At 43.0% G+C, this 20,422-nt stretch overlaps 1 protein-coding gene and 1 long non-coding RNA gene across 3 annotated transcripts in view; one reads left to right on the top strand and one right to left on the bottom strand.

Moving 5' to 3' along the window:
* Positions 1–5,484: 5,484 nt before the first annotated feature.
* POU3F3 (POU class 3 homeobox 3) lies at positions 5,485–9,294 on the bottom strand. The gene has a single exon (XM_048857196.2). The coding sequence runs from the start codon at positions 8,222–8,224 to the stop codon at positions 6,929–6,931; it is 1,296 nt and encodes a 431-aa protein (XP_048713153.1). The 5' UTR covers positions 8,225–9,294; the 3' UTR covers positions 5,485–6,928.
* A 9,786-nt stretch (positions 9,295–19,080) lies between these two features.
* Positions 19,081–20,422, top strand: part of LOC125639678 (uncharacterized) — a 96,375-nt gene continuing 95,033 nt past the window's right edge. The window contains exon 1 of one of the 2 annotated variants that reach the window (XR_007357555.2): positions 19,081–19,903. This is a non-coding gene — a long non-coding RNA (uncharacterized LOC125639678). Of the gene's footprint in view, positions 19,904–20,263; positions 20,411–20,422 lie in introns of those variants that run through there. The other variant, XR_012669222.1, reaches the window with a different exon arrangement.

Below are 20,422 nucleotides of genomic sequence, written 5' to 3' on the forward strand. Positions count from 1 at the left end.
ATTCTCATCTCACTGCTTTTCCTACCTAGAAATTTGTTGTATGTTTTTTTGTTTGCTTGCTTGTTTGTTTTAAGGTGAGTGGAAACTAAACCTTAGTGAAGGACAGAGATCTCTTCACTCAAATACATAGTGAAAGTGTTTTTTGACTAAAGGGACCTCCCCTTACAAGCACCCGCTATAATAATGATAATTAAAAACCAAAAATCTGGTTCTTCAGTGAAGAGGGATTGGGGAATTCGGACAGAATTTTTTCCTTTATACACATCCCCTCTGAAAAATACTGTCCTAGCACTAAGCATTTTTTAAGTTGCTTGTTTTACTCTTAATTTTTAATTGTAGCACTTTCATTGCAAAAAGTTTTTTTTTAACAATTTTCTGAATAAAACAAAACAAAGCAAAAACAAAACAAACCCTCCTCCCGGAACATCCATCCTTCTCCGCAAAGAGCCTAAATGCAGTATACAAAATAGCAAACAAAAAAAGAGAAAGTCCAAACTATTACCAATGTCTTTGTATGCTAACTACCTGTACCGCCCTGCCCTGGAGAGAGGGGCCACTCTAACTTCAGATGCTGTAGTATAGTTCTGCCTTGCCGGTAAGACTGAGTGCTGGCAGGAAACTTTTTGGTAATGCTAAAGAAACACACACACACATCTTGTATCCAGTCATAGTTGTAACAACAACAAAAAAGTAAATTTTAACAGGAGTGGAAATGGAGTTTTTGAGGCAAACATTCAGCAAAGTGTCATTAAGACTTATAACCACCGTTTTTTCCCTTTAGTAAGAACATGCTCACTTATACTAAACAGAACAACTTCAAAAGACAAAGAAAACCCAAGAGTTTCATATATTTATTTATTTTAGTTTAGTTTAACTGCCGCTACCTACTGAAGTTTTCCCATCTCTGGAGAGATGTTTGCTTCTTCATCATTCTGCCTCAATTTCACTTTAATTTCTGTGGTTGCAAATGTCTTAATGTTTTCTGATTTCAGGGAACTAAAAATGGAGGGAAAAGATACTTGAATATGTGCCTCAAAAAGGTTTCAGTTTATAGCTATCAGTAACACCAAGAGACAGCGCCATTAAAAAAAGTAGTTTTCCACTGCTCTTCAAAAGCCGTTATTTTTTACATCGCTTTTAGGAAGATAGATTAACAAAACATCACATTTCAAGCCACTCTGATCGGTAATTAAATGGAGGAGCCGGGTTGTATTCTCCTATGGCTTTTACAGAAGTTGCAGTGATCCAAAGTCAGGTTGCTGTGTCAGAGTGGCATTTTTATTAATGAGAATACAAAAAGCTTGCATATTCTTCGCCCGGCTTGAATTTAGTTGCTAAGCAACTGGTGTATGGTAATTCATCCGCGAAATTTAAATCTTTGAGAAAGGATCGTGTGTTTTGCTGAATGGTCGCCACGAGGAAAACAACCTGTGGGATCTGCAGCAGCTGCCACTGAAGAGCAGCACTGGCCGGCAGCAGGGATCAGAGCAGGACCTCCCTGCAGACCTCGTTGTCCACTACCTGAGGCAGCTCAGCCTGTTCTAAAACACAACTCTTACACAGTATACAGCTGGCGCACCCATATACACAGGGGCTGCATCCCCCTCCTCACCCCTACCTCCACTGCCCAGCTTCCACCTCTCCATTTACTGCATGTGAAGGCCTGTTCCATCCTTTGCATGATCCACCTGAAACTAGTCACACATTAGTCAAACTGGTGAGAGATTGTGTAAGGTTACTCTCTCCACTTTCCCCTGCCCCCCACTATCCTCCTTTATCTCTCACTCAGAAAATTTCATATACTCTGGCAGCAAAATCATCTAGGGAAAGTACAGAAGATCTTTAGTTCTGCTGATAAACCGGATCTAGAGCTCTAATTGCAGCAGCCCCACAAGAAAACCCCAATATTATACAGCTGAAATGCTGGAAATAATGACTTGGAGAGTTTAGAAGATACCATATGTGCTAATAAATATAATAATCTAATGAATATGACCTACTCTGATCTAAGAGAATCAAAGTTTCCGATTAAACAGCATATCCCTCCTATGAATTTTCCTTTCCCAACGTGACAGGCTAGGTTAAAGATTAAAGAATGCAGCACCCTTATTTCCTTATTAAAGTCAAGGTCAAGCCCCTGGTGCAGAACTAGTGGGCATGACGTCACGTGAGTGACCTTCAGCCGCAGGTTAACAACAGCTCTAAGGGGCTGAAATGGCCAAGTTTCCGCCAAGGCTACACTCAATGCCACTGTCTGCACCCTGTCTTTGGGCCAAAGGCTGCAGGCTTCACTTAGGCAAAGTTCTCATTGACTTCAATGAGAGTTTTGCCCCCTGAGTAAGGAGTAAGAGTCTTGTTTGGCCTTTTCTTTCTCCCCCCAGCAGGACCCACCCTGCCACTCCAAATATAGTCCCTTAGTGTTACTTTGGCATTAAAGAAGATGGGGGGAGGGGTGGGTTTCTGTAATTCTTCACTGTATGATAGCTTTTTAGTTAGCAAAAAGACTGTCAGCTGAAAAGCTTCCTACTGCTGTGTCATTGATATCAAGGTTCCCCCCTTCTACTGAAGACCTTACTCATTCAAATATTTCAGACTACAACTGCAAATATCTATATGTGTTACCTCTGTATCCTGTCGGTTCATTTTATTCATCCATCATACTAAAGAAGACCAATTTCCTTGGGGTATCTATTTTCCTGGGTTTATAAAAATCAGTCTATATCCTACATAATTCCAAGCCTGCATCAAGGGCCTATACTTGTTGCATCTCTTTTAGAGTTTGATTAATTACCCTGGAACTTAGGCAAACCAAACTACGTGTGGCAAGAAGATCATCTCTACAATTTTGTCCTGAAAGCTGCCAGTTATAGATGTATTTTCTTCTATTTACATTCAAATTGGAACAAATATATCTGTATCTTAAAAGGTATATCTATATAAATATATAGAAGTGTCATTTTTTCTTTAGCTTGAAGATGTTGATAATTTATTACAAAAATAAACGAATAAATACAACAATATATTGTTGTTTTCAACAGGATAAATATTTTACAAATATATAATTTTAAAAAAACAAATTTAATTGTTAAAATTATTTAAAATATTACACTTATTGATAAAATTATCAATAGTATATACTGCATTTCATATTAGAACCAATTATTCTCTAAACGTTCCATTTAAAACCATTCATACAAAACAAATTATGAGCATTGTAATGTGCAAACACCAGTCACTACATTAAAGCATAAGGAATCTTTAAAGATAATTTCAGAAATGAACCGTTGTATTTTTAAACCAAGGGATAGCTCTTTGTTATGTTCCGAAAATATGTGGATCAACAGCAGTGAGGTGACTATTTTAAATACACCTGAAAATGATTCATAGTATACAGACTAGCCGGGGAAAAGATGGGATGTCAAGGAGAAAACTAGGGCGTAGTAGAAGACTGCAGAATATGAAAATGTAAACTAAAAATAATCACATCTCGGGATTACCCAGACTGATCAAACACAACTTTGTAAAACATTTGGCTTTCCTTTACGTAGAAAAATAATAAGGAAAAATGATGAAGACTCAGTTACCAAACACAGAACACTGATATTATAAATGAATACAATTACTAAATTCATTAAGAGATCTGGCGATATATAACAATATTTTCATTATTTACATGTGTAACAGTACAACCCTTAACACAAAACCTCTTACTTATTATCTACCTCTTATTATCCCTTAGACTCACAACCCTGAAGTTCCTAAATACATTCAAATGATTCGATTTCTTATTGGGGAGGGTGGGAGGAAAACATGGCCTCAATTTTTGAGCACAGAATGAACAGATTTTGCACGTTCCTACTACCAAATGTTATTCCTCTAGTGTAAAAATCAGCCCTTCTTATGCAGAAATCCGCAAAGGTTGTCTTTTAATAGAAACCAGTGTGAAGCCTAATGTAGCTCTTTGTTGTCATCCAAATCCAGTAACCAAATACCACTAAGAAATTTAAATAGACCTTCTCCATGTCTAATAAGCCACCACCCTTCATGTGTGAAAAATAGGGTTCCACCTCACGTGTTAATAGTATCCACCACATAAAAACAAACCCACTGCTTCCAAACTGGAAGTCCTTTCTGAGATTTCCCTTGCATGTAGCAAAATTCATGATTCCTCCTTTCCTTCCTTCCCTCCCTCTCGCCCCCTCCTCCTCCTCCTCCCTCCCCAGTTATAAAATTACTGGGAAGCTCTTAAATTAAACAAAGAGAATAAATGAAATTGTCTTGTATCCCCTTTCACTTTTCCTTTTTCTAATATGGCCTTTTCGGATTTCACAAATCAAAACGAGCCTGATATTTACTAAGATCTGGTGTTAAAATAATGCATCCCAGTACACGGCTATATGGTTGGATTTGATTTATGAAAGTGACACAAGGCCTGTCAAAAAGGAATAAATGTGTGTTGTTTCTACAGCAGTTTTCTGGGGTTTTAACCCCAGCATCAATATCACATAGCGAGAAAGAAGGGAGGGAGGAAGAAAATGGGGGAACGGGGGAAACCAGAGATTATTGAAAGCTTACATTAATAAAAAAATAAAATATTTCTCTATAATACGTTTTCAGGGGGTACATAGAGGCATTAAATTTAGATCTGTAGTTTCGACAACATTACCAATTCAAAATGAAGAGCTGAAATATTCATTCACTTGTGTGTATATTGCAATAAATAGAGCAGATAAATATGACAGCCTACCTAGTGCATCTATTGGCATCTTTAACGTTACTTATACACACATTTGTTGTAAAGAAGGAATGGCAACACTAAAGTCGAGTGAAGGAAAAACTGTACTACACCACTGCACACCTCGTACAAAAAAGCCTAAAACAAACAAACAACAACAACAAAATGGTAAACTATGAGGACCGTAGGTAGGATTTTGAAAGTATCATCTCTATATTTTTTTTGGAAAAAAGTACCTTTCTTTAAATTATAACGATAAATTAAATACAAATATTATACAGACATAAAATGTGTCAAATAATTTATACTTAAAAAGCCTCTAGCCTTCGTTTCTTAGTTTGAAAAGAGAGAAAAGAGACTAAACTTTAAAAAACATAACTGCTTTCAGTATTTGCCATTAATTATCAGTCCATACACTTACACATCTACTGCACTGAAGTTTAATCTTAAAATAAAACAATTATTTTAAAGAACGTGGCCTTTTATTCTCTAACCTTGCCTTACTATGCCCTTACACAGGACTATTTATGAAAAACTCTATGGAAATTTACTCTGTATACGGATTTATAAGAAATGAGTACTGTACTAAAATGCTAACAGCATGAATACTGGAACTCTGCATTTCCAGATACCTGAAGTAGATACCAGATACAGAAAGCAGGTTATCCTTCGTTCTATCACTTAAATATTTGCAATATTTCCTTAAGAGAACTTTTTCGACACAGTGTTTATGCAATAGACACAGACTATTTCATTCTAACAAATTTATTTTCTCAATCAGCTCTTACGGAATCACTACTCAAATTAAATTACAATCAAATTATCACATCAAAAGATACCCTTATTACCTAACAACTGTCCATATTTTCATTTCATTTTGATTTGTGCTCGTCTGAAAAAAACACGTAATACAAGATCTGGGGAAAAATAAATTACCGTTTTGCAGCAGTTCATAGGTATTCTGAATAAAATATTAAAAGAAGTCATTTAATGAAAATATAAAGCAAATATTTTTAGATCAACAACGGATCTAACAATTCTATATTGCCGTCTTTTTGAAAAGTCTGTTTATTAAAACCTACCAAAAACACTGCTTGGAAATGGCAGTATTATATAATCACATCCACAGCACCCATTCAATCAAAGTTGGCAACGGATTTAGGAGAGGAGAAGTTCAGATAAGTGCAGCTGCAGATGCTCAGTACTTCTAAATCCCTTTCTCTGAATCAGTCCCGAAATAAAAATAAAAATATTAATAAAAAAAATATTAGCAGTGGATTTTTAAAGGAATCTTCCACGGTGATTGGCAGCCGTCAGGAGCACGACTTTGACAGCCCTAAATTATTTCCCTTTCTCTGGCTGTTTCCCTTAATTCATGAAAAGTCCTTTTATAGAGCTCGAACTTTAGGGACCAACAATCTCTCCTCTTTTTTTTCTCACGCTGTTTGTCCCTCTCCCTCCCTCCCCCCCCCCCAGCTTTCGGTATGCGGGTATTTATTCCCATATTTTTGTTTATATATATTTGCTTCCTTATACAGTCTGCTTGTGTTTAGTGCAGTGTGCATATTTCCCTCCCCCCTCCCCGGAGAAAGTGACCCTTTTCGTTTTGCAGGATCCCCCCTCCCCCCAATGGATATCTTGCACCAAAATGATGTGGTTTGGCCAAGAAAAACAGGGTCCCGGAATGCAGCAGGCACCCTCCGACCAGGCAGATGATTTTGCTTTTGCTTCCTTTTTTTGGATTGCTCCCATAAAAAAAGAAAAGTGTGTGTGAGAGAAAAAAGTTTCCATGATTCATATAAGAGAGCCCTTTTTTGGGGGGGCATTTTTGGGTGGTGGGGGCGTAAAGGGAGAGAAGGGGTGGGTGCTGTTCATCGCTGAAATAGGGGATAATTTAGAAATGTTTACAAAAAAAAATAAAAGAAGAAGAAAAGAAAGAAAAAAACATCTGCAGTTTTGGTGCATTATGCATCTCCACCCCCTCCCAACCACAGTATAAATGTTAGCGCTCGGATCGACCTTTTCAAACGTTTCATATAGATATCTATATCTATGTATACATAGATATATATACTCTATATATAGATAGATAGTCGAAACAAATCTGGATTTTTGTGTGTGTGGTGTTGTTGTCGGTCCCCCCTCCCCCTTTCCCTTTCTCGCCTCTCTTCCTTTCCCTTACTGTTGTGACTCTCACTGCACACTTGTTTGCAGTCCATGGTGTGGGGGCGGCGTGTCGGAGTTCACGTTGCCGACCTGGGAGTAGACATCGTCGGGGGTCTGCTGCTGGATCCCCGGGGGGGTCATCCTTTTCTCTTTCTGCCTCCGATTGCAAAACCAAACCCTGACCACCTCCTTTTCCAGCTGCAGACTGTCCGCTAGGTTCGTAATCTCCTGGGCGGAGGGCTTGGGGCATTTCAGAAAGTGACTCTCCAAGGCCCCCTTGACACTCACCTCGATGGAGGTCCGCTTCTTCCTCTTCCTGCCCTGGGCTGCGATCTTGTCGATGCTAGTGGGGCTGCCCGTGGAGGAGTCGGCTTCCTCCAGCCACTTGTTCAACAAAGGCTTAAGCTTGCACATGTTCTTGAAGCTGAGCTGCAGAGCCTCAAACCTGCAGATGGTGGTCTGGGAGAAGACGTTCCCGTACAGGGTGCCCAGGGCCAAGCCCACATCTGCCTGCGTGAAGCCCAGCTTTATCCGCCGCTGCTTGAACTGCTTGGCGAACTGCTCCAGGTCATCCGAGGTTGGCGTGTCCTCATCCGAGTGGGGGTCGTGGCTGTTGACCCCGCCGTGGTGCTGCTGGTGGTGCTGATGCTGGTGGTGGTGGTGATGGTGGTGGCTGGGGTGATCCCCCAGCTCCGGCGTGTCTCCCCTCACCAGTCCCGGGTGCACTAAGCTCTGGCTGCCAGGGGGAGGGCTCAGCATCCCGTTCACCGTGAACCCCCCCGGCTGGGAATAGATGAGCGATTGCTGCTGCTGTCCCCCGGCCATGGACGGGAGGTGGGCGGCGGTGGTGGCCCCCCAAGCGCCCGGGTGGCCCTGGTGTGGGGGACCCAGGTGGGGTGGCCTGTGGTGCAGCGCCGTGCCGCCGTGCAGGTCGTCTCGGCCGGAGTTGCCTTTCACATCGGGCTGCTGCTGCTGCTGCTGGGGGCTGCCGCTCATCCCCACCGGGCTGGTGGACCAGGGCGAGCCGGCTTCCACGGCGGCGGCGGCGGCGGCGGCGGCAGCGGCGGCCGCATGAGGCAGGGCTGTCACCCACTGGTGGGCATGGCTCAGCATATGGCCGCCGTTGCTAGCAGCCATTGCTCCCTGCATGAAGTCACTTTGGACCATTTTGACGGAGGGGTCGCCCCGGTAGCCGCCGGAGACCGAGGTGACGGCGACGCTGCCCGGCTGCATGCCCCCGCCTCCCGAGTCCGAGTGCACGATGGAGCCGGCGGACAGGATGCTGTTGCTGGGTAGGTAAGGGTTAGAAGCCGCGGTGGCCATTCCGCTCCCCCACCCCCCTGCCTGCTGGCGTGCCACCAATCCGCACAACTGGGGGCTCTTCGGCTCCCTTTGTCAACACCCTCTCCCGGGAACTCGCGCTGCTCCGCAGGAACCCGGGGCTCGCCTCCTCACCAGCCTCGTTGGCGTTTGGCCCCGATCTCCCGTGAGCTCCGTTCACCTGTTAACGCCTCGGCGGCTTCTTTTTGCAGGAAGACAAAATAATAAGAATAATAATAAAAAAAAAATCAAAGCTCAAAAACAGGGGAGGGGGGGGACACACAACGGCGAGCCCCCTTCTCCTTCTCCCCGTCACTCCCTCAGGAGCACATCTCGCCCGCGCAGCCTTCCCCTGCCGGAGCGAAACTTTTTCTTTCCCTTCCTCCTCGAAGGCTTTGTGCGCGCGGGTGGGTTTTCTCTCTCGGGCTCCCTCTTTTCGCTCTCTCCCCGCTCGGCTCCTGCCTCTCGCCTCCTCCTCCTCCTCCTCCTCCTCCTCTCTTGCCAAGTTTGGTCGGTGTCCTAGGAAAACTTCCTGGGCTGAGGCTGGCGGCGGCGGTGCTGGGGATGCTGCTGCTGCATGTCTCAAAGTTGGGCTCTCGCAGGAGCGCTCTGTCCCCTTTGAAACGCAAGTCCCTTTGGAGCCTTCTCGCTGGAGGCACAGGCTGGGTGAGACATCTTCCCTCCCCCCTGCCCCCTTTTTAGGCAGTTTAAAAAAAAAAAAAGACAAGAAAAGAAAAGAAAAAGGGGGGAGGTGGAGAGACGGTTCTCCTTCCCTTGCAAGGTTGGTGGTTAATTCCAGCAGCGGGCTGCGGGAGGAGAAGAGCCTGGGTAGAGAGGTGTGCGTATGTGTGTGTGCATCTAGGGGCTCCTTGGTACACTAACTCCAGTGGGGGAAGTTGGCTGCTGCCAGGCTTGCAGAGCGTGCCCGGGTGGTGCTGGGAGGAGAGCAGCGCGGCTCGTCCCCACCGGCTCGCTCTCCCTGACAGCTCTCGCTCGCTCGCTCGCTCTCTCTCTCTCTCTCTCTCCCAGTCCCTCCCTCACAGCGCGGGGACTGCCGAATGTTTACCCTCCGCCGAGCGCGCGCACCACCACCACCACACTTTCCCAAGCACAAGGAAGTCGAGCGCAAGGGCCCCCGCTGATTGGAGACCCGCTGCGTGATTGACAGAGCCAGAATGACTGGCTCCGGACGCGAGGCCCCCCCTTCCGGCCGTTCCGATTGGTTGCTTTTTAATTTAGGCAAAGTGGCGTAGAAGCTGGAAATCTGCCCCCCCTCCCCTCCAGCTCCCTTCCCGGCCCCTCCTCTTCTTCTCCCCTCAACATCTTAACTCTTAACGCCCAGCGGATAAATCTGAGTTCTCCCAGCACAGAGCAATTTGGGCATGTGGGGGAGGGAGAGAGAGGGAGAATAAAACCCCCCTGGGCATGGGGTAGGGGGGTGGGGGAGAAAGGAATGAAAAGAAAGATGAGGGGAAGAGACACTATCTAATAATGCATTTATTTTACTTGTATGCACATGAGTCTCCTCATGGGCGAATATTTCCCATCATCTGTAAGCAGCCATTGTATATAGGCTACAGTCTACATAAATCAAACAGTCATCACCTACAGAAGGAAGCGTCCTGTTCTGTTTCAAAGTTTTGTATTCTATTTCTCTCTCTCTGCATATGTCAGAAAGGCAAAGTGGGGGAGCTAATATCTTTTAAAGATTTACTAAGGTTTTTGGCCAGTCTCCACCGTCAAGATCCCTTACCAGATCTTAGACTGAAGCTATCATGGCAAGTTGTTCCCTTAATTACATGCAATCAGCCACACGCTTCTTTGTTTTAGTTTCTGAGTTCCCCTCTATGTATGGGAACTAGAATGCAGCTCATATGTCTTTGGACACTTATATGGATAGCTGCACCGAACTGTTTAATATCAACAATATTTGAGAGGATGCACAATAAAATGTCTTTACCACACAGAACAGCTCAAGCTTCTGACCATGTGCATTATTATAAAACATGTTAAAGCTGAATCCTTATCATAAAAAAAAAATCCAAATTGAATCCTGCTCCAGATCCACCAAACAATCCTCTGTCCCCATTTCCTTCTGATATGTGTATATCAGTATATATATATGGGTTTTCCTCCACTAATTTTTATTATTCTGCGAACGCTGGTATTTCACAGGAAACCGATCTGGTCGTATGAAACATTTTATTATTTCTAATCCAGCTGAAAGAGTTAAGGGGGGCGGGGGAAGGAGAAGGAGAGAGAGAGAGAGAGAGAGAGAGATGCGACCAAGCGGAAACGCTGCACACAGGCAACCTCAGTGAACCAAGAAAAAAGAGAAAGTGGCAACCAAAACAAGGGCAAATTGAACACTCCTCGGGGATTTCCAATGAAATAACACAATTCGGACATTCAAGGAACACATCTTTACTAATGATTGTGTTTGTGTTGTGTAATCCATCCAGGCTACCTATCCGTCATGTATAATGCATATACACATATAGTGTGTGTGCGCGCGCCTACGGATAGAAAAATGCATTATGTTTACATTAAAATGTGAAACATAACGCCCCCCTCTTTCAGTTAATAATTTCCCCACAAAATTCAGCTAGTTGAATTCAGCTTCCAGCACAGACTACATCCCCAACAGCAAGTATGCAGCATTTGCGTGATTTGAAGATTAACTGTAGACTAGCAGAATTTATTTAGGACCCTTTCCAGGTCCTTGCTTGCACGGTAAAAGATACCATCTTAGGTAGGTTTAGAAAAACCATTAATGTGAAGTATACAGATCTGAAGAGTAATGGTAACTAAACCCTAAACATAACTATTTTTTTTGTTCCCATGCGTCCTCCAAAGGTTTCATTTTTATGTGTATAAAAGATCTAACACAGATTTCATTGAATAAATCTGAGATCTCCAGGTGCAGACGTTTGAATAGTCAGTGCCAGAACCCCATGTTTTCCTTTCCAGCCGATTTTGCTTGGATCAGGCTCAAAAACCGAGTGAGTCTCGTGGTTTTGTTTACACTGAATGGGGAGGATAGGAACGGTGCCATGGGGCCGTCTTTCATTAATATACAGTGAGGATTTTGTCTAAATTACTGCTATGAATTTCACAGTACACGCTTTCAAAAGCCGTCTCAGGTGGCCTGATGAAACGTGATAGCGCCTCTGCAAACAGATCTACATTCTTTAAAAAATCCTAAAAATATTGTACACACGCACAACAAAAACTAAGCTTGTGCTGGAGCTTGGTGTTTTATTAAAAAAAAACCAACAAAAACAAAACAAAAAAACAACAGCCAACAACAACTTAGTTCCCCAACTCTCGCCCACGCCCTCCCTTGCAGAGTGTGATTGTTTTGTCTGGAAAAAAAAAATCCAAAGTATAACAAGGGGAGAACAGTTAGTGCTGATTTTCATTTGCATAAATTTTCATATATTTTGGTGAAAATAATAGACAAGTGGAGAGCTGGGCTTAGTGGAGTCAGTGCAAAGGAAAATCTTAGCATGGATCGTTTCGCTGGAGTTCAGAACATGATTTTCCCCCTGTCACCTTATTAAACCCACAAAAATACAAAATTTTTAAAAAGCCCTCTAAATCCTGGGAGTCTGGTCGGTAAGTGTTTTTAATTTTTTTCTCTGTTTTTGTTTTATTTAAAGTCCTGTGAATCTATTTTTAAAAGCTTAGGAAAAGACAGGGAGCCCATGGCAACTCTTTGGAAGGAAGCAAGCCTAATGAAAAACAAAAAAACAAAAAACAAAACAAAAACAAAAACAAACCACCAGCCCCTCTCGCTCACCCCCCCCCTTCAAAAAAAAATCGCCCTAGTGAAATATTACATAAAAAGCTCATTCCAAAGCTCAAGGCTGTAAAGCAATTCTGTAGTACTGGAAAGTCTTCTGGTTACTACTTCACTTTTCTGGGCACTGTTAATTATTGTAGCACTGGGGGTGGGGGGGAGCCCTAGAAAATATTATAGATTCTAAAGAGTGAAGGATTATAAATATTTATTATTTTCAAATGTTTCTTCAGGAGAATCTCTTCCGATGACTGGGGAAAATCAGCTTTGAACAGCAGTAGTGTGCTGAGGGGCAAGGCAAAAAGTAAAGAAGTGGACACCTGCTGAGAGCTGGGGAGTGAAATAAACCAGTCTGGTGCTGGGGGAGGAAGATGAAGAGCAGAAGGAGGAGGAGGAGAGCGATGGTGCACACATAGGGTTAATATTGTAACTAGGGAACAGACGGTTAAGCACAACATCTAGAGCTCTGTAGTGAAAGTCCATCAGAAAGAGTATAATCAATCAAAACTAACCAGGACACCCCTTCATTTTATTCTCAAAGGAGATTGTGGCTTGAGCATTATAAACCAGATTTCACTTTGTTTCTCATTTCTGACGGTTTTCCTTGTCCCTAGATCCACTTTCCCTGAATTCCTATCTAATGGAGAGGTATAGTCTCGTGATCTGAAACTCTTTTATAGCGTTTAGGTCAGTGTGATAAATAATGTGATAAATAATGTAAGGTGAAATTAGTAGGCCAGATACTGCTACTGCTACTGAAAACTTTACCGAGGCTTAAATATCCATTACATTACTTTCATTTATTGTAATTTTAATTTTATTTTATTTGCACCTTTTTGCTCTTTTGGATACACAACAACTCGTGATCATTGTAATTCCCTAGAATTAGTTACTTCTTTGGAAACGATCGATACTCAAATCAGTAAAATGACTTGTAAAACTAGGGAGGTATAGGTTTCAATTTTGGGGGAGAAGAATCGCTCAGTTTCCACTTCTTGATGACGGGCTCAGCGTTTCTTTTGACTGGGGTTAACTCTGTGTTCTCCATTGGAACAGATGCCGTATAGAGCTGCTCCCTCAAGATCATTTGTTTCCTTGATGGGGGAACATTTCTGAGCAGAACATATTGGTTGCCATAGAGAAAGAAATAAAAGGAAGAACACTAGTCACATTAAGCTATATGTTTGTGCACTGGGCTTTAGATAAAAGGACCCTAGTTCAGCCAAAGAGAACGAAGCCAAACCAGAGCTTTCTAGCTTCACTAAAACTAGCTTTATTTTGTTTTGGACTTTTACAGTTGAAACATATAAGATAATTTTATTGGTTGTCGTTAATTTTATATGATACGGTTTGCAGAACAAAATAAACTTTTGAAGTGCTCAGTGAGAGCACTGATGGTCAGCAGGGGGCGCACTGATGCGGCTCAGAACCTGGTGAGTAAAACGCTACTACATTGCACAACAATTCTGTCCCTCCAGAGTTGTCAGAGGAACAAATGCCCCCTCCAAACTATATGTGTCTCTGATATTTTATATAGTTATATAAATGATGACATCAAAATAGTGAACTCGTGGGGTGGATAAAGAGGCTAGAGTAAATTCATGTCCTAAATACTTAAGTCCAAATAGAACTGTCACACCGCTAAGATAGAAACACAAGATTCTACATTGGACTTTACAGTTTGACTAATAGTTAAAAAGCCATCCTAAAAGTTGTCAATTTGGTGCATTATCTTAAAGTGAGCTAAGGCCTTCGAGTAAGTGAAATCAGTTAAATAAATAAAAACATCATTTAAGGTATCACACAGACTTTGTCCAAATAAAGCTTTTAAACCTCTGCAGATATAACAAAGAGAACCCCGGGTGTCTTTACATAATTTAATATTTAATTGCCATTTTAAACCTTCAGAAGTATCTGCAATATTCCCAATAAAGTAGCCACTCACGCTCTTTCAATTACTGTACTTCACTATCTCGAATGTAGCTATAAAATAACATTATGTTAACCATCTAGATCATCTGAAGTCCGTATCACTAAACACATGCAAAAAGTACACAAGAAGTTCCAGCTATTTACAGACATAAAACAATCTTAACGTCGGTGTCTGCTCAGATTTTCTGTCGTTTTGCAAACATGTTGTACATAGTCTTAACATATTGCTCAAGGAGCCCATTCCTGTTAGCTATTTTTCTAGGTGGCTACATCGGACACATAAGTCAGCAATTCAGCTTCTGTGATTTTATTGATAAGTACATATGTTTATTATTATGAAGGTCTATCTGTATATCTATATGCACACCAGCAAGTTAACATTCCTGTAGCACGAGCTAAACACCTGTAAAAGTGGAAGTGCCAGGGAGCGCTGGGGGGCAGGCGCACGTTTGATGCATAACCATAACAAACTCTGCCAGGCCGTAAAGACACGTTGTTCTCTCCAACTAGAACTTCGTCAGTTTCAGTGTGACTGCAAATTTTAGTCTTCGTTTTTACAATATAAAGACCAGTTAAATCCTGGAAATAGTATTGCCAGTAAATCTGGTGGAAAGCTAAGTCACTGTTCAAAAACGTAATAGAGAGAAGTAAACAGCAAGAGAAACAATGAAAAAATAAGACATTTCTCTTTTTTCCATGTGCAAATTGTTCACATGCCTTCACTTTTACAACTGAGTTAAGCCTTGCCGTGTATTGAACATGACTGAAGATGCATTGAAATATTTACATGACTAAAACTTCCAACCTTGCCGCATTTGCCAAAGAAAGCAATGACTATTTCCCAAACTATTAGAGTACATATCTAGAGCTCAATTTTATTCACAAGCGTCACCACATAATCTTGGATTTACCATTGTTTACCAAACAGTTTTTGGACATATGACCATGGGATTTTGAGTTTAGAGAGGCCAGTGATGGTTAATATCCCATATTTGAAAATATTGCATTTTTGTGCAGTTCGTGCTTTGTCTATTTTCCACCTCAGATGCAACTTGCATTTATAGTCCAAGAAAACAATCCTAGTAGGTCAACTCCTACAGTCTTATTCCTGTATAAGTTACTGTCTGTATACATCGAAGCGAATAAAAGCAAATAGAAAGCACGATCACTTAAAAAGAGCAACAAGTTAATTTGATAGAGTTACTTTCCATGCTGGCTGTTAAAGATATTATTTGGATGTGATCGCCACGTTTATGCCTTAAGTACCAGGACAATTAAAACAAAGCTACAAAGAGGTTTTTGGTTTTTTTTAAATTATTTTGTCCGCAAAGACTTATTTGCAAAATGAAGAACATTGCTGAGGTATTGGGAAATACAAAGTGGCTATTTACTGTATTTAGTATTCATCTACTTATATTCGAGAATGCTTAGGTGTGTAATACTATAATCGTGGAGAGCAACTGCCTAATTAGCATTTACAAATTAAAATGTTAAACAAAGACATGCTACATATACAGTATGCTATATGTAAAATGTTTTTCTTTATAATACAGCAGTCAGATGCAAAGGTGGAGTTGACTGGATTCCAGATTTGTAGCATTCCTGGGTAATGTGATTTGCTCTGTTTTTAAAGCTTACCCATATTGTAGTTCATATAACCGTTGATAGCTGAACAAGAGATATTACACCAACCAATCTGGAGAAAAGAGGAAAATATACATATTACTTTTAAAGGCTTACAGTAACAAGGAGATACACAATAGGTAGAAAGATCTTTTATCCATACATTTAATTGTGAAGGTTCCAGTATGAACCTTATTTACTGTTTAGGGTAATAAATAATTTCTGATTCTGTAATAAATTAGTAATATAACACTGTGCTACACATACAATTAAGATATATTTGAAAATATAGGTACGTTTAGAAGAGCACATTTCTGATATTATACACTCTATTGTGTTTAGGGTGCACCTAACATGCATAGTAATGAAAGTTCTCTAATGAATGGAATAATCTATCTGCTGGCTTGAGTTCCATGTAGACACATTGCATATGAAACTTAATGTCACCACTTCCCTTAAAATTCTCCGGATATATGGTTACAACCTAGCTCCTCGAACATGTAGATTTTTATTTATAAGAATAATTGTGCATATAGCAACATAAAAAAAGACTTATAAGTTAGCGTCTTTCAAAGGCTGTGGAAACCTTAGCCCTGCTTTCATTAAACATATTCTGATTTGCTTGCTGGCCATCTCAATCGCGTTTCACATTAAAAAAAATCTATATGCATTACATAGATTTTCTTTTACGCGCATAAGAGTGGCAGTCTCTTAGTGGATAAGAGGGTGAATAATTGTGGTACACCAGAAAACAGTTCGTGCAGTTTGGCAGCTCTGTTTTTTATTATTAGATTTTTTGACATTTGAACTTGTCTATTGTCTGAGGAGCTCAGTGCAGATTGCAGTAGGTCAAGCTTAAGGCTGCTCTTTTTGGCATTTCACACAAACATGCACATGCTGTCTATTCTCCTTTAGTGAATGCAAGAGCTACAATTTTCCTGATGGGTTGTTGTTGTTGTTGTTTTCCTTGGGAGATATAATCTAGTGATATTTTCATGATAGCCTGGTTATTTTTTCTCATTTTGGATCCATTCCTAATATATCTACATTTCTTGATGTTTGATTCTTCTAAGTACTCAGTCGCTTTTACAGCAGCATGATTTCAAGCCTCAAAATGTTTGAAAAAGGGACTTCAGTAGCTCTGGGATTAAATGATTTATTTCCCCGAAGCTTCACCCAACTCTATCATGACTCCTACAGTCAAAGTTAACATCGTTCATCATTTCTTTGCATCCCCCCTCCTTAAATTCAACCCTCTGATCCTACTTTTTAAAAATTCTTGTTGCTTGATGGGGCTGTGAAGGAGGAGATCCTGAGCTCCTAACATGGATTTGTATACTTCCCACTACAGTTTTGCAACCTCTGAAGCAAGGAACCTCTACCATAACAATAGTAGCAATGGTGAGTTTGGGGCCTTTTATACTGTTTGGTTGAAATGATCAAAGAAACACGCCCACAAATAGTGGCTTATTAAAGATCCACTTTTTACAATTAAAATGTAAAGAACAATTTTATACTGTTGAAGGGAGGGATGTGAAGCAAACTGAGTGAATCCCACATAGGAAAGTCATTTTATACTCTCAAAAGACAGGAATTAATTCTAAGTAACTTTTCCCTGGCGTGATTTACGCTTTTTGACTCAGACTTTCTCCTAATCTGCCTCGGTGCATTGATTGAAGCGGAGCTGCAGCCGATCTCTTCCCATAGCTGCTTTTAATTTAAATTTCTTTCTAAAAAAATGCAGCATTCTCTCCTCTCTCAGCAGCCCCACTCCCTTTAACAAGCGTCTGATAACGCGTTTAAAGCTTGTTATTCGAACGCTCAGATCAGCATGCAGAAATGTAATTGCATCGTTTTTCACCAGGAAAGAAAAGAAGAGGGGGGAAAAAAACACACCTAAAGAAACTGTAAATGCTGAGTCACTGTAATGCGGTCATTGGGTAAACAGGAGAGAGATGCTGGCATCTTATTGAAAACCCTGGTGCAAATCGCATCCCCTATCTGCAGGCTTGAGAGCCCTCCTCCCTAGCCTGGATTTATTAATCCAGACTTTGAATAAAGTGGCAAAACCGCAGGCAGAGCCCTCCTTTGTCACTGGATCTCCTCCTCAGGCACCATGAGACCTGCTTTGTTATGGTGGAATAAGATAAACACTGCACTACCATTTCAGCTGCCCATAATGTGGGGGGACTACAGGCCAGTTCACCTACTGTTATAAAGGAAGGGAAAGCACGTTTAGTTCTGATCTTGGTTTGCTTATTTCATTAAGGTTCTTTTAAAAGTATATTGCTCTGCACTGGGGGAGAAAAGCACTTTCCAAAACAAAAGAAAAAAAATCTAGATATTTAAAAAATAACAAAGGTGGAATGTTTTCTTTTTATTTAACAAGATCTTTTGTTCAAGGCTGTTTTCTGGGGCCCCACTACCTCCCTTTTGAACTGCTTAGAGCACTTTGTTGTGGTTTGCTTACCATTGCCCTGGTTTGAGAGGTATATATGGCTTCAGGTATGTGTGACTGAACCTCATGAAATAACAGAGCTTCATAGGCCTCTGGCTGCTGGTGGATTGAATGAGGAGAGTTGAAAACAGTTTGCAGTAAGCCCTGCAGTGGGAAACAAAGAGGCAGAAACGCTGAGAGACCAAGGAGAGGCAGAACTACAGAGAGGCACTGGGCTTCCCAGAGATGCTTTTGCTTCTCTGTGGGGAACAGAGAGCATCCTTTGGGCTGTCTTTGAAGTTGAGGGCTGGACTGGACAGCCCACACTGAATCAGGAGCATTTAGAGTAAATTAATAAGAGTTCACATTGTTTTGAAATGCTGCTGTTGTATTCGAGAGAGGGGTGGATTTTTTGTGTCTTCTAAAGGTGAGTGCAGATTGCAATAGTTGCTGCTCTGTTTTTGTTTGTCAAACAGGGCTCTTCTCCTGGGAGAGGGGCATGTGGCGGATCCCAGCCCAGGATTACATTAATCAAAGCATTATTTCCCCAAGGATGCACAGCACAAATGATAGTAAATCCTAATAAAATTGGATCGCTGAGAAATTGAACGCTTAAAGTAATCTGCTCTGCCTGATAAAAGCTTCAGATTTATAAGATATTGTGTCCCCACCCTCAAACACCTAAGGTATCATCAGCGTGTGTGTATGAAATATTGTATATTATATATATAAAAGATCAAGCAGTGTGTAGTCTGACAGACTCATCATTATATACCATATGAGAAACAAAACACCCCCTATTATTTGCAGCATCCATAGGTTATTATCCTACAGAATCGATATCATAACCTCATTTAGGTAGTGGATTTTCTCTCTCATATATCTGAAGTCAAAATGGGCCCCAATATTAGATTCTCACGATCTGCATCTCATGAGGGAAAATGTACACTTTTAATATTGACACTGTGGGGAAAAAAGACGTGAATGGTTGAAGCTGAGTTTAAACATCCTTAGAGAGGATCAGTTACAGAAGGAAACAATGCTGGGATAAGCAGCCATTGGTGGAGGGAGGGGAATTGTTCCCGAGGCTGTTATTTTGTCTAAAATGTACGGCATGCTGCACTGTCAGTTATAAAAAGGCCCCGCAGACCGCTCCTTCGCCTGTGCGCTGGGGTCGGTGCAGCTCGAGGGGAGCCGCTAGGGCTTCGCTACCTTCAGGTTCTCAGCCTCAGCTCGTTGCTCTCTGCAGAAGAAAAGTTTGCTTGTAGCTGAAGTAGGAGGAAATGACAGTGGGCTCAATGAACCCCACCGCGCAATGCACAAGTGGACGGCTAACACTTTCAACGCACGCCTTGGGCATCAGGAGCTGGAGCAGGGAGCATCCTTCCCCCTCCCCAGCACACGGGCAACTTTTTTTTTTGCGGGGGACGGCACGGGACGGGACGGGAACCCAACCAAAAACCAAACCAACAACCCTGCAAATAAAGTAGCAACCTCCAAGCACCAGTGAATTCCCTTTTGCCCGTCTGCCGGGGTGCGCTGAAGCCAAGCTGCACGGACAAAACGCGCCGCTGCGGGATCCACCCGGGCGCCGGCGACCACAGAGCAGCGAAGCCGCCCGCCCGCCGGCAGCTTTCCGCGGCACGCAGGGGCGCGAGGGCGGCGGGAAGGCCGACACAGCAGATGCGTCTTAATCGCTCCCATCGGCTCGGCCTGACCCTTCCCGGAGCCTCGCGCGGCGGCTCGCAAGACAAGGGCTGGCTCCGGCTGCCCCCGGCCCCGAGCCGGCTACTGCGCGGGTCCCCATTCCCCCGGCCCGAGCCTTGCGGGCGGACTGACACCGGCGCAGCAGCGGCACCTGGATGGGGAGAGCTGCACACACTGGCAGGTAGCTCACTCCGGCTCGGGGAAGGAAAGGGGGGGGGGGACGCTCCTAAATGACGCAATCGATGCTCCAGCCTTGGCTCCCACTTGGGCTGGTGCAGTTGCAGGAGCCCAATCCCCCCCCCCCCCCAGCTCTCTTCCTCCCCCCCCCTTTTTAGTGCTTCTCCCCAGGACTGGGGTGGGGGTGGGGGGGGGGCGAGTCCTGCTCCCCTCCGCTGCCAAACGGGAGCTGTGGCCGTGGCGAGAGAGGCAGAGCGGGCGGGGGGAGGCTGAAGGAGGGAGAAGCAGCCGCAGCAGCCCCCGGGGCGCGCGCACACCCACAGCCCCGCTCCCCCGCCCCTGCGCGGCTCCCCCTCGCCTCAGGCAGCCGAGCGCCGCCCGCCTGCGGCGCCCAAGGGGACCGGCTGGCCGCGCGGAGCGACTGGCGGCAGCCCTCGGCTCCCTTCGCCCGGCCCGGCCCCTCCGGCTCGCCCAGCCCCGCGCTGCGCACGACGGCTCCGCCTGCTCCCAGGTAGCTGCGGCT

The sequence above is a fragment of the Caretta caretta genome, chromosome 1 (genome assembly GCF_965140235.1).
Source record: "Caretta caretta isolate rCarCar2 chromosome 1, rCarCar1.hap1, whole genome shotgun sequence".
Taxonomy (NCBI): domain Eukaryota; kingdom Metazoa; phylum Chordata; order Testudines; family Cheloniidae; genus Caretta; species Caretta caretta.

Excerpts from the sequence above, each read along its gene's own strand:
- POU3F3 (XM_048857196.2), bottom strand. The coding sequence starts at position 8,224 with ATGGCCACCGCGGCTTCTAACCCTTACCTACCCAGCAACAGCATCCTG.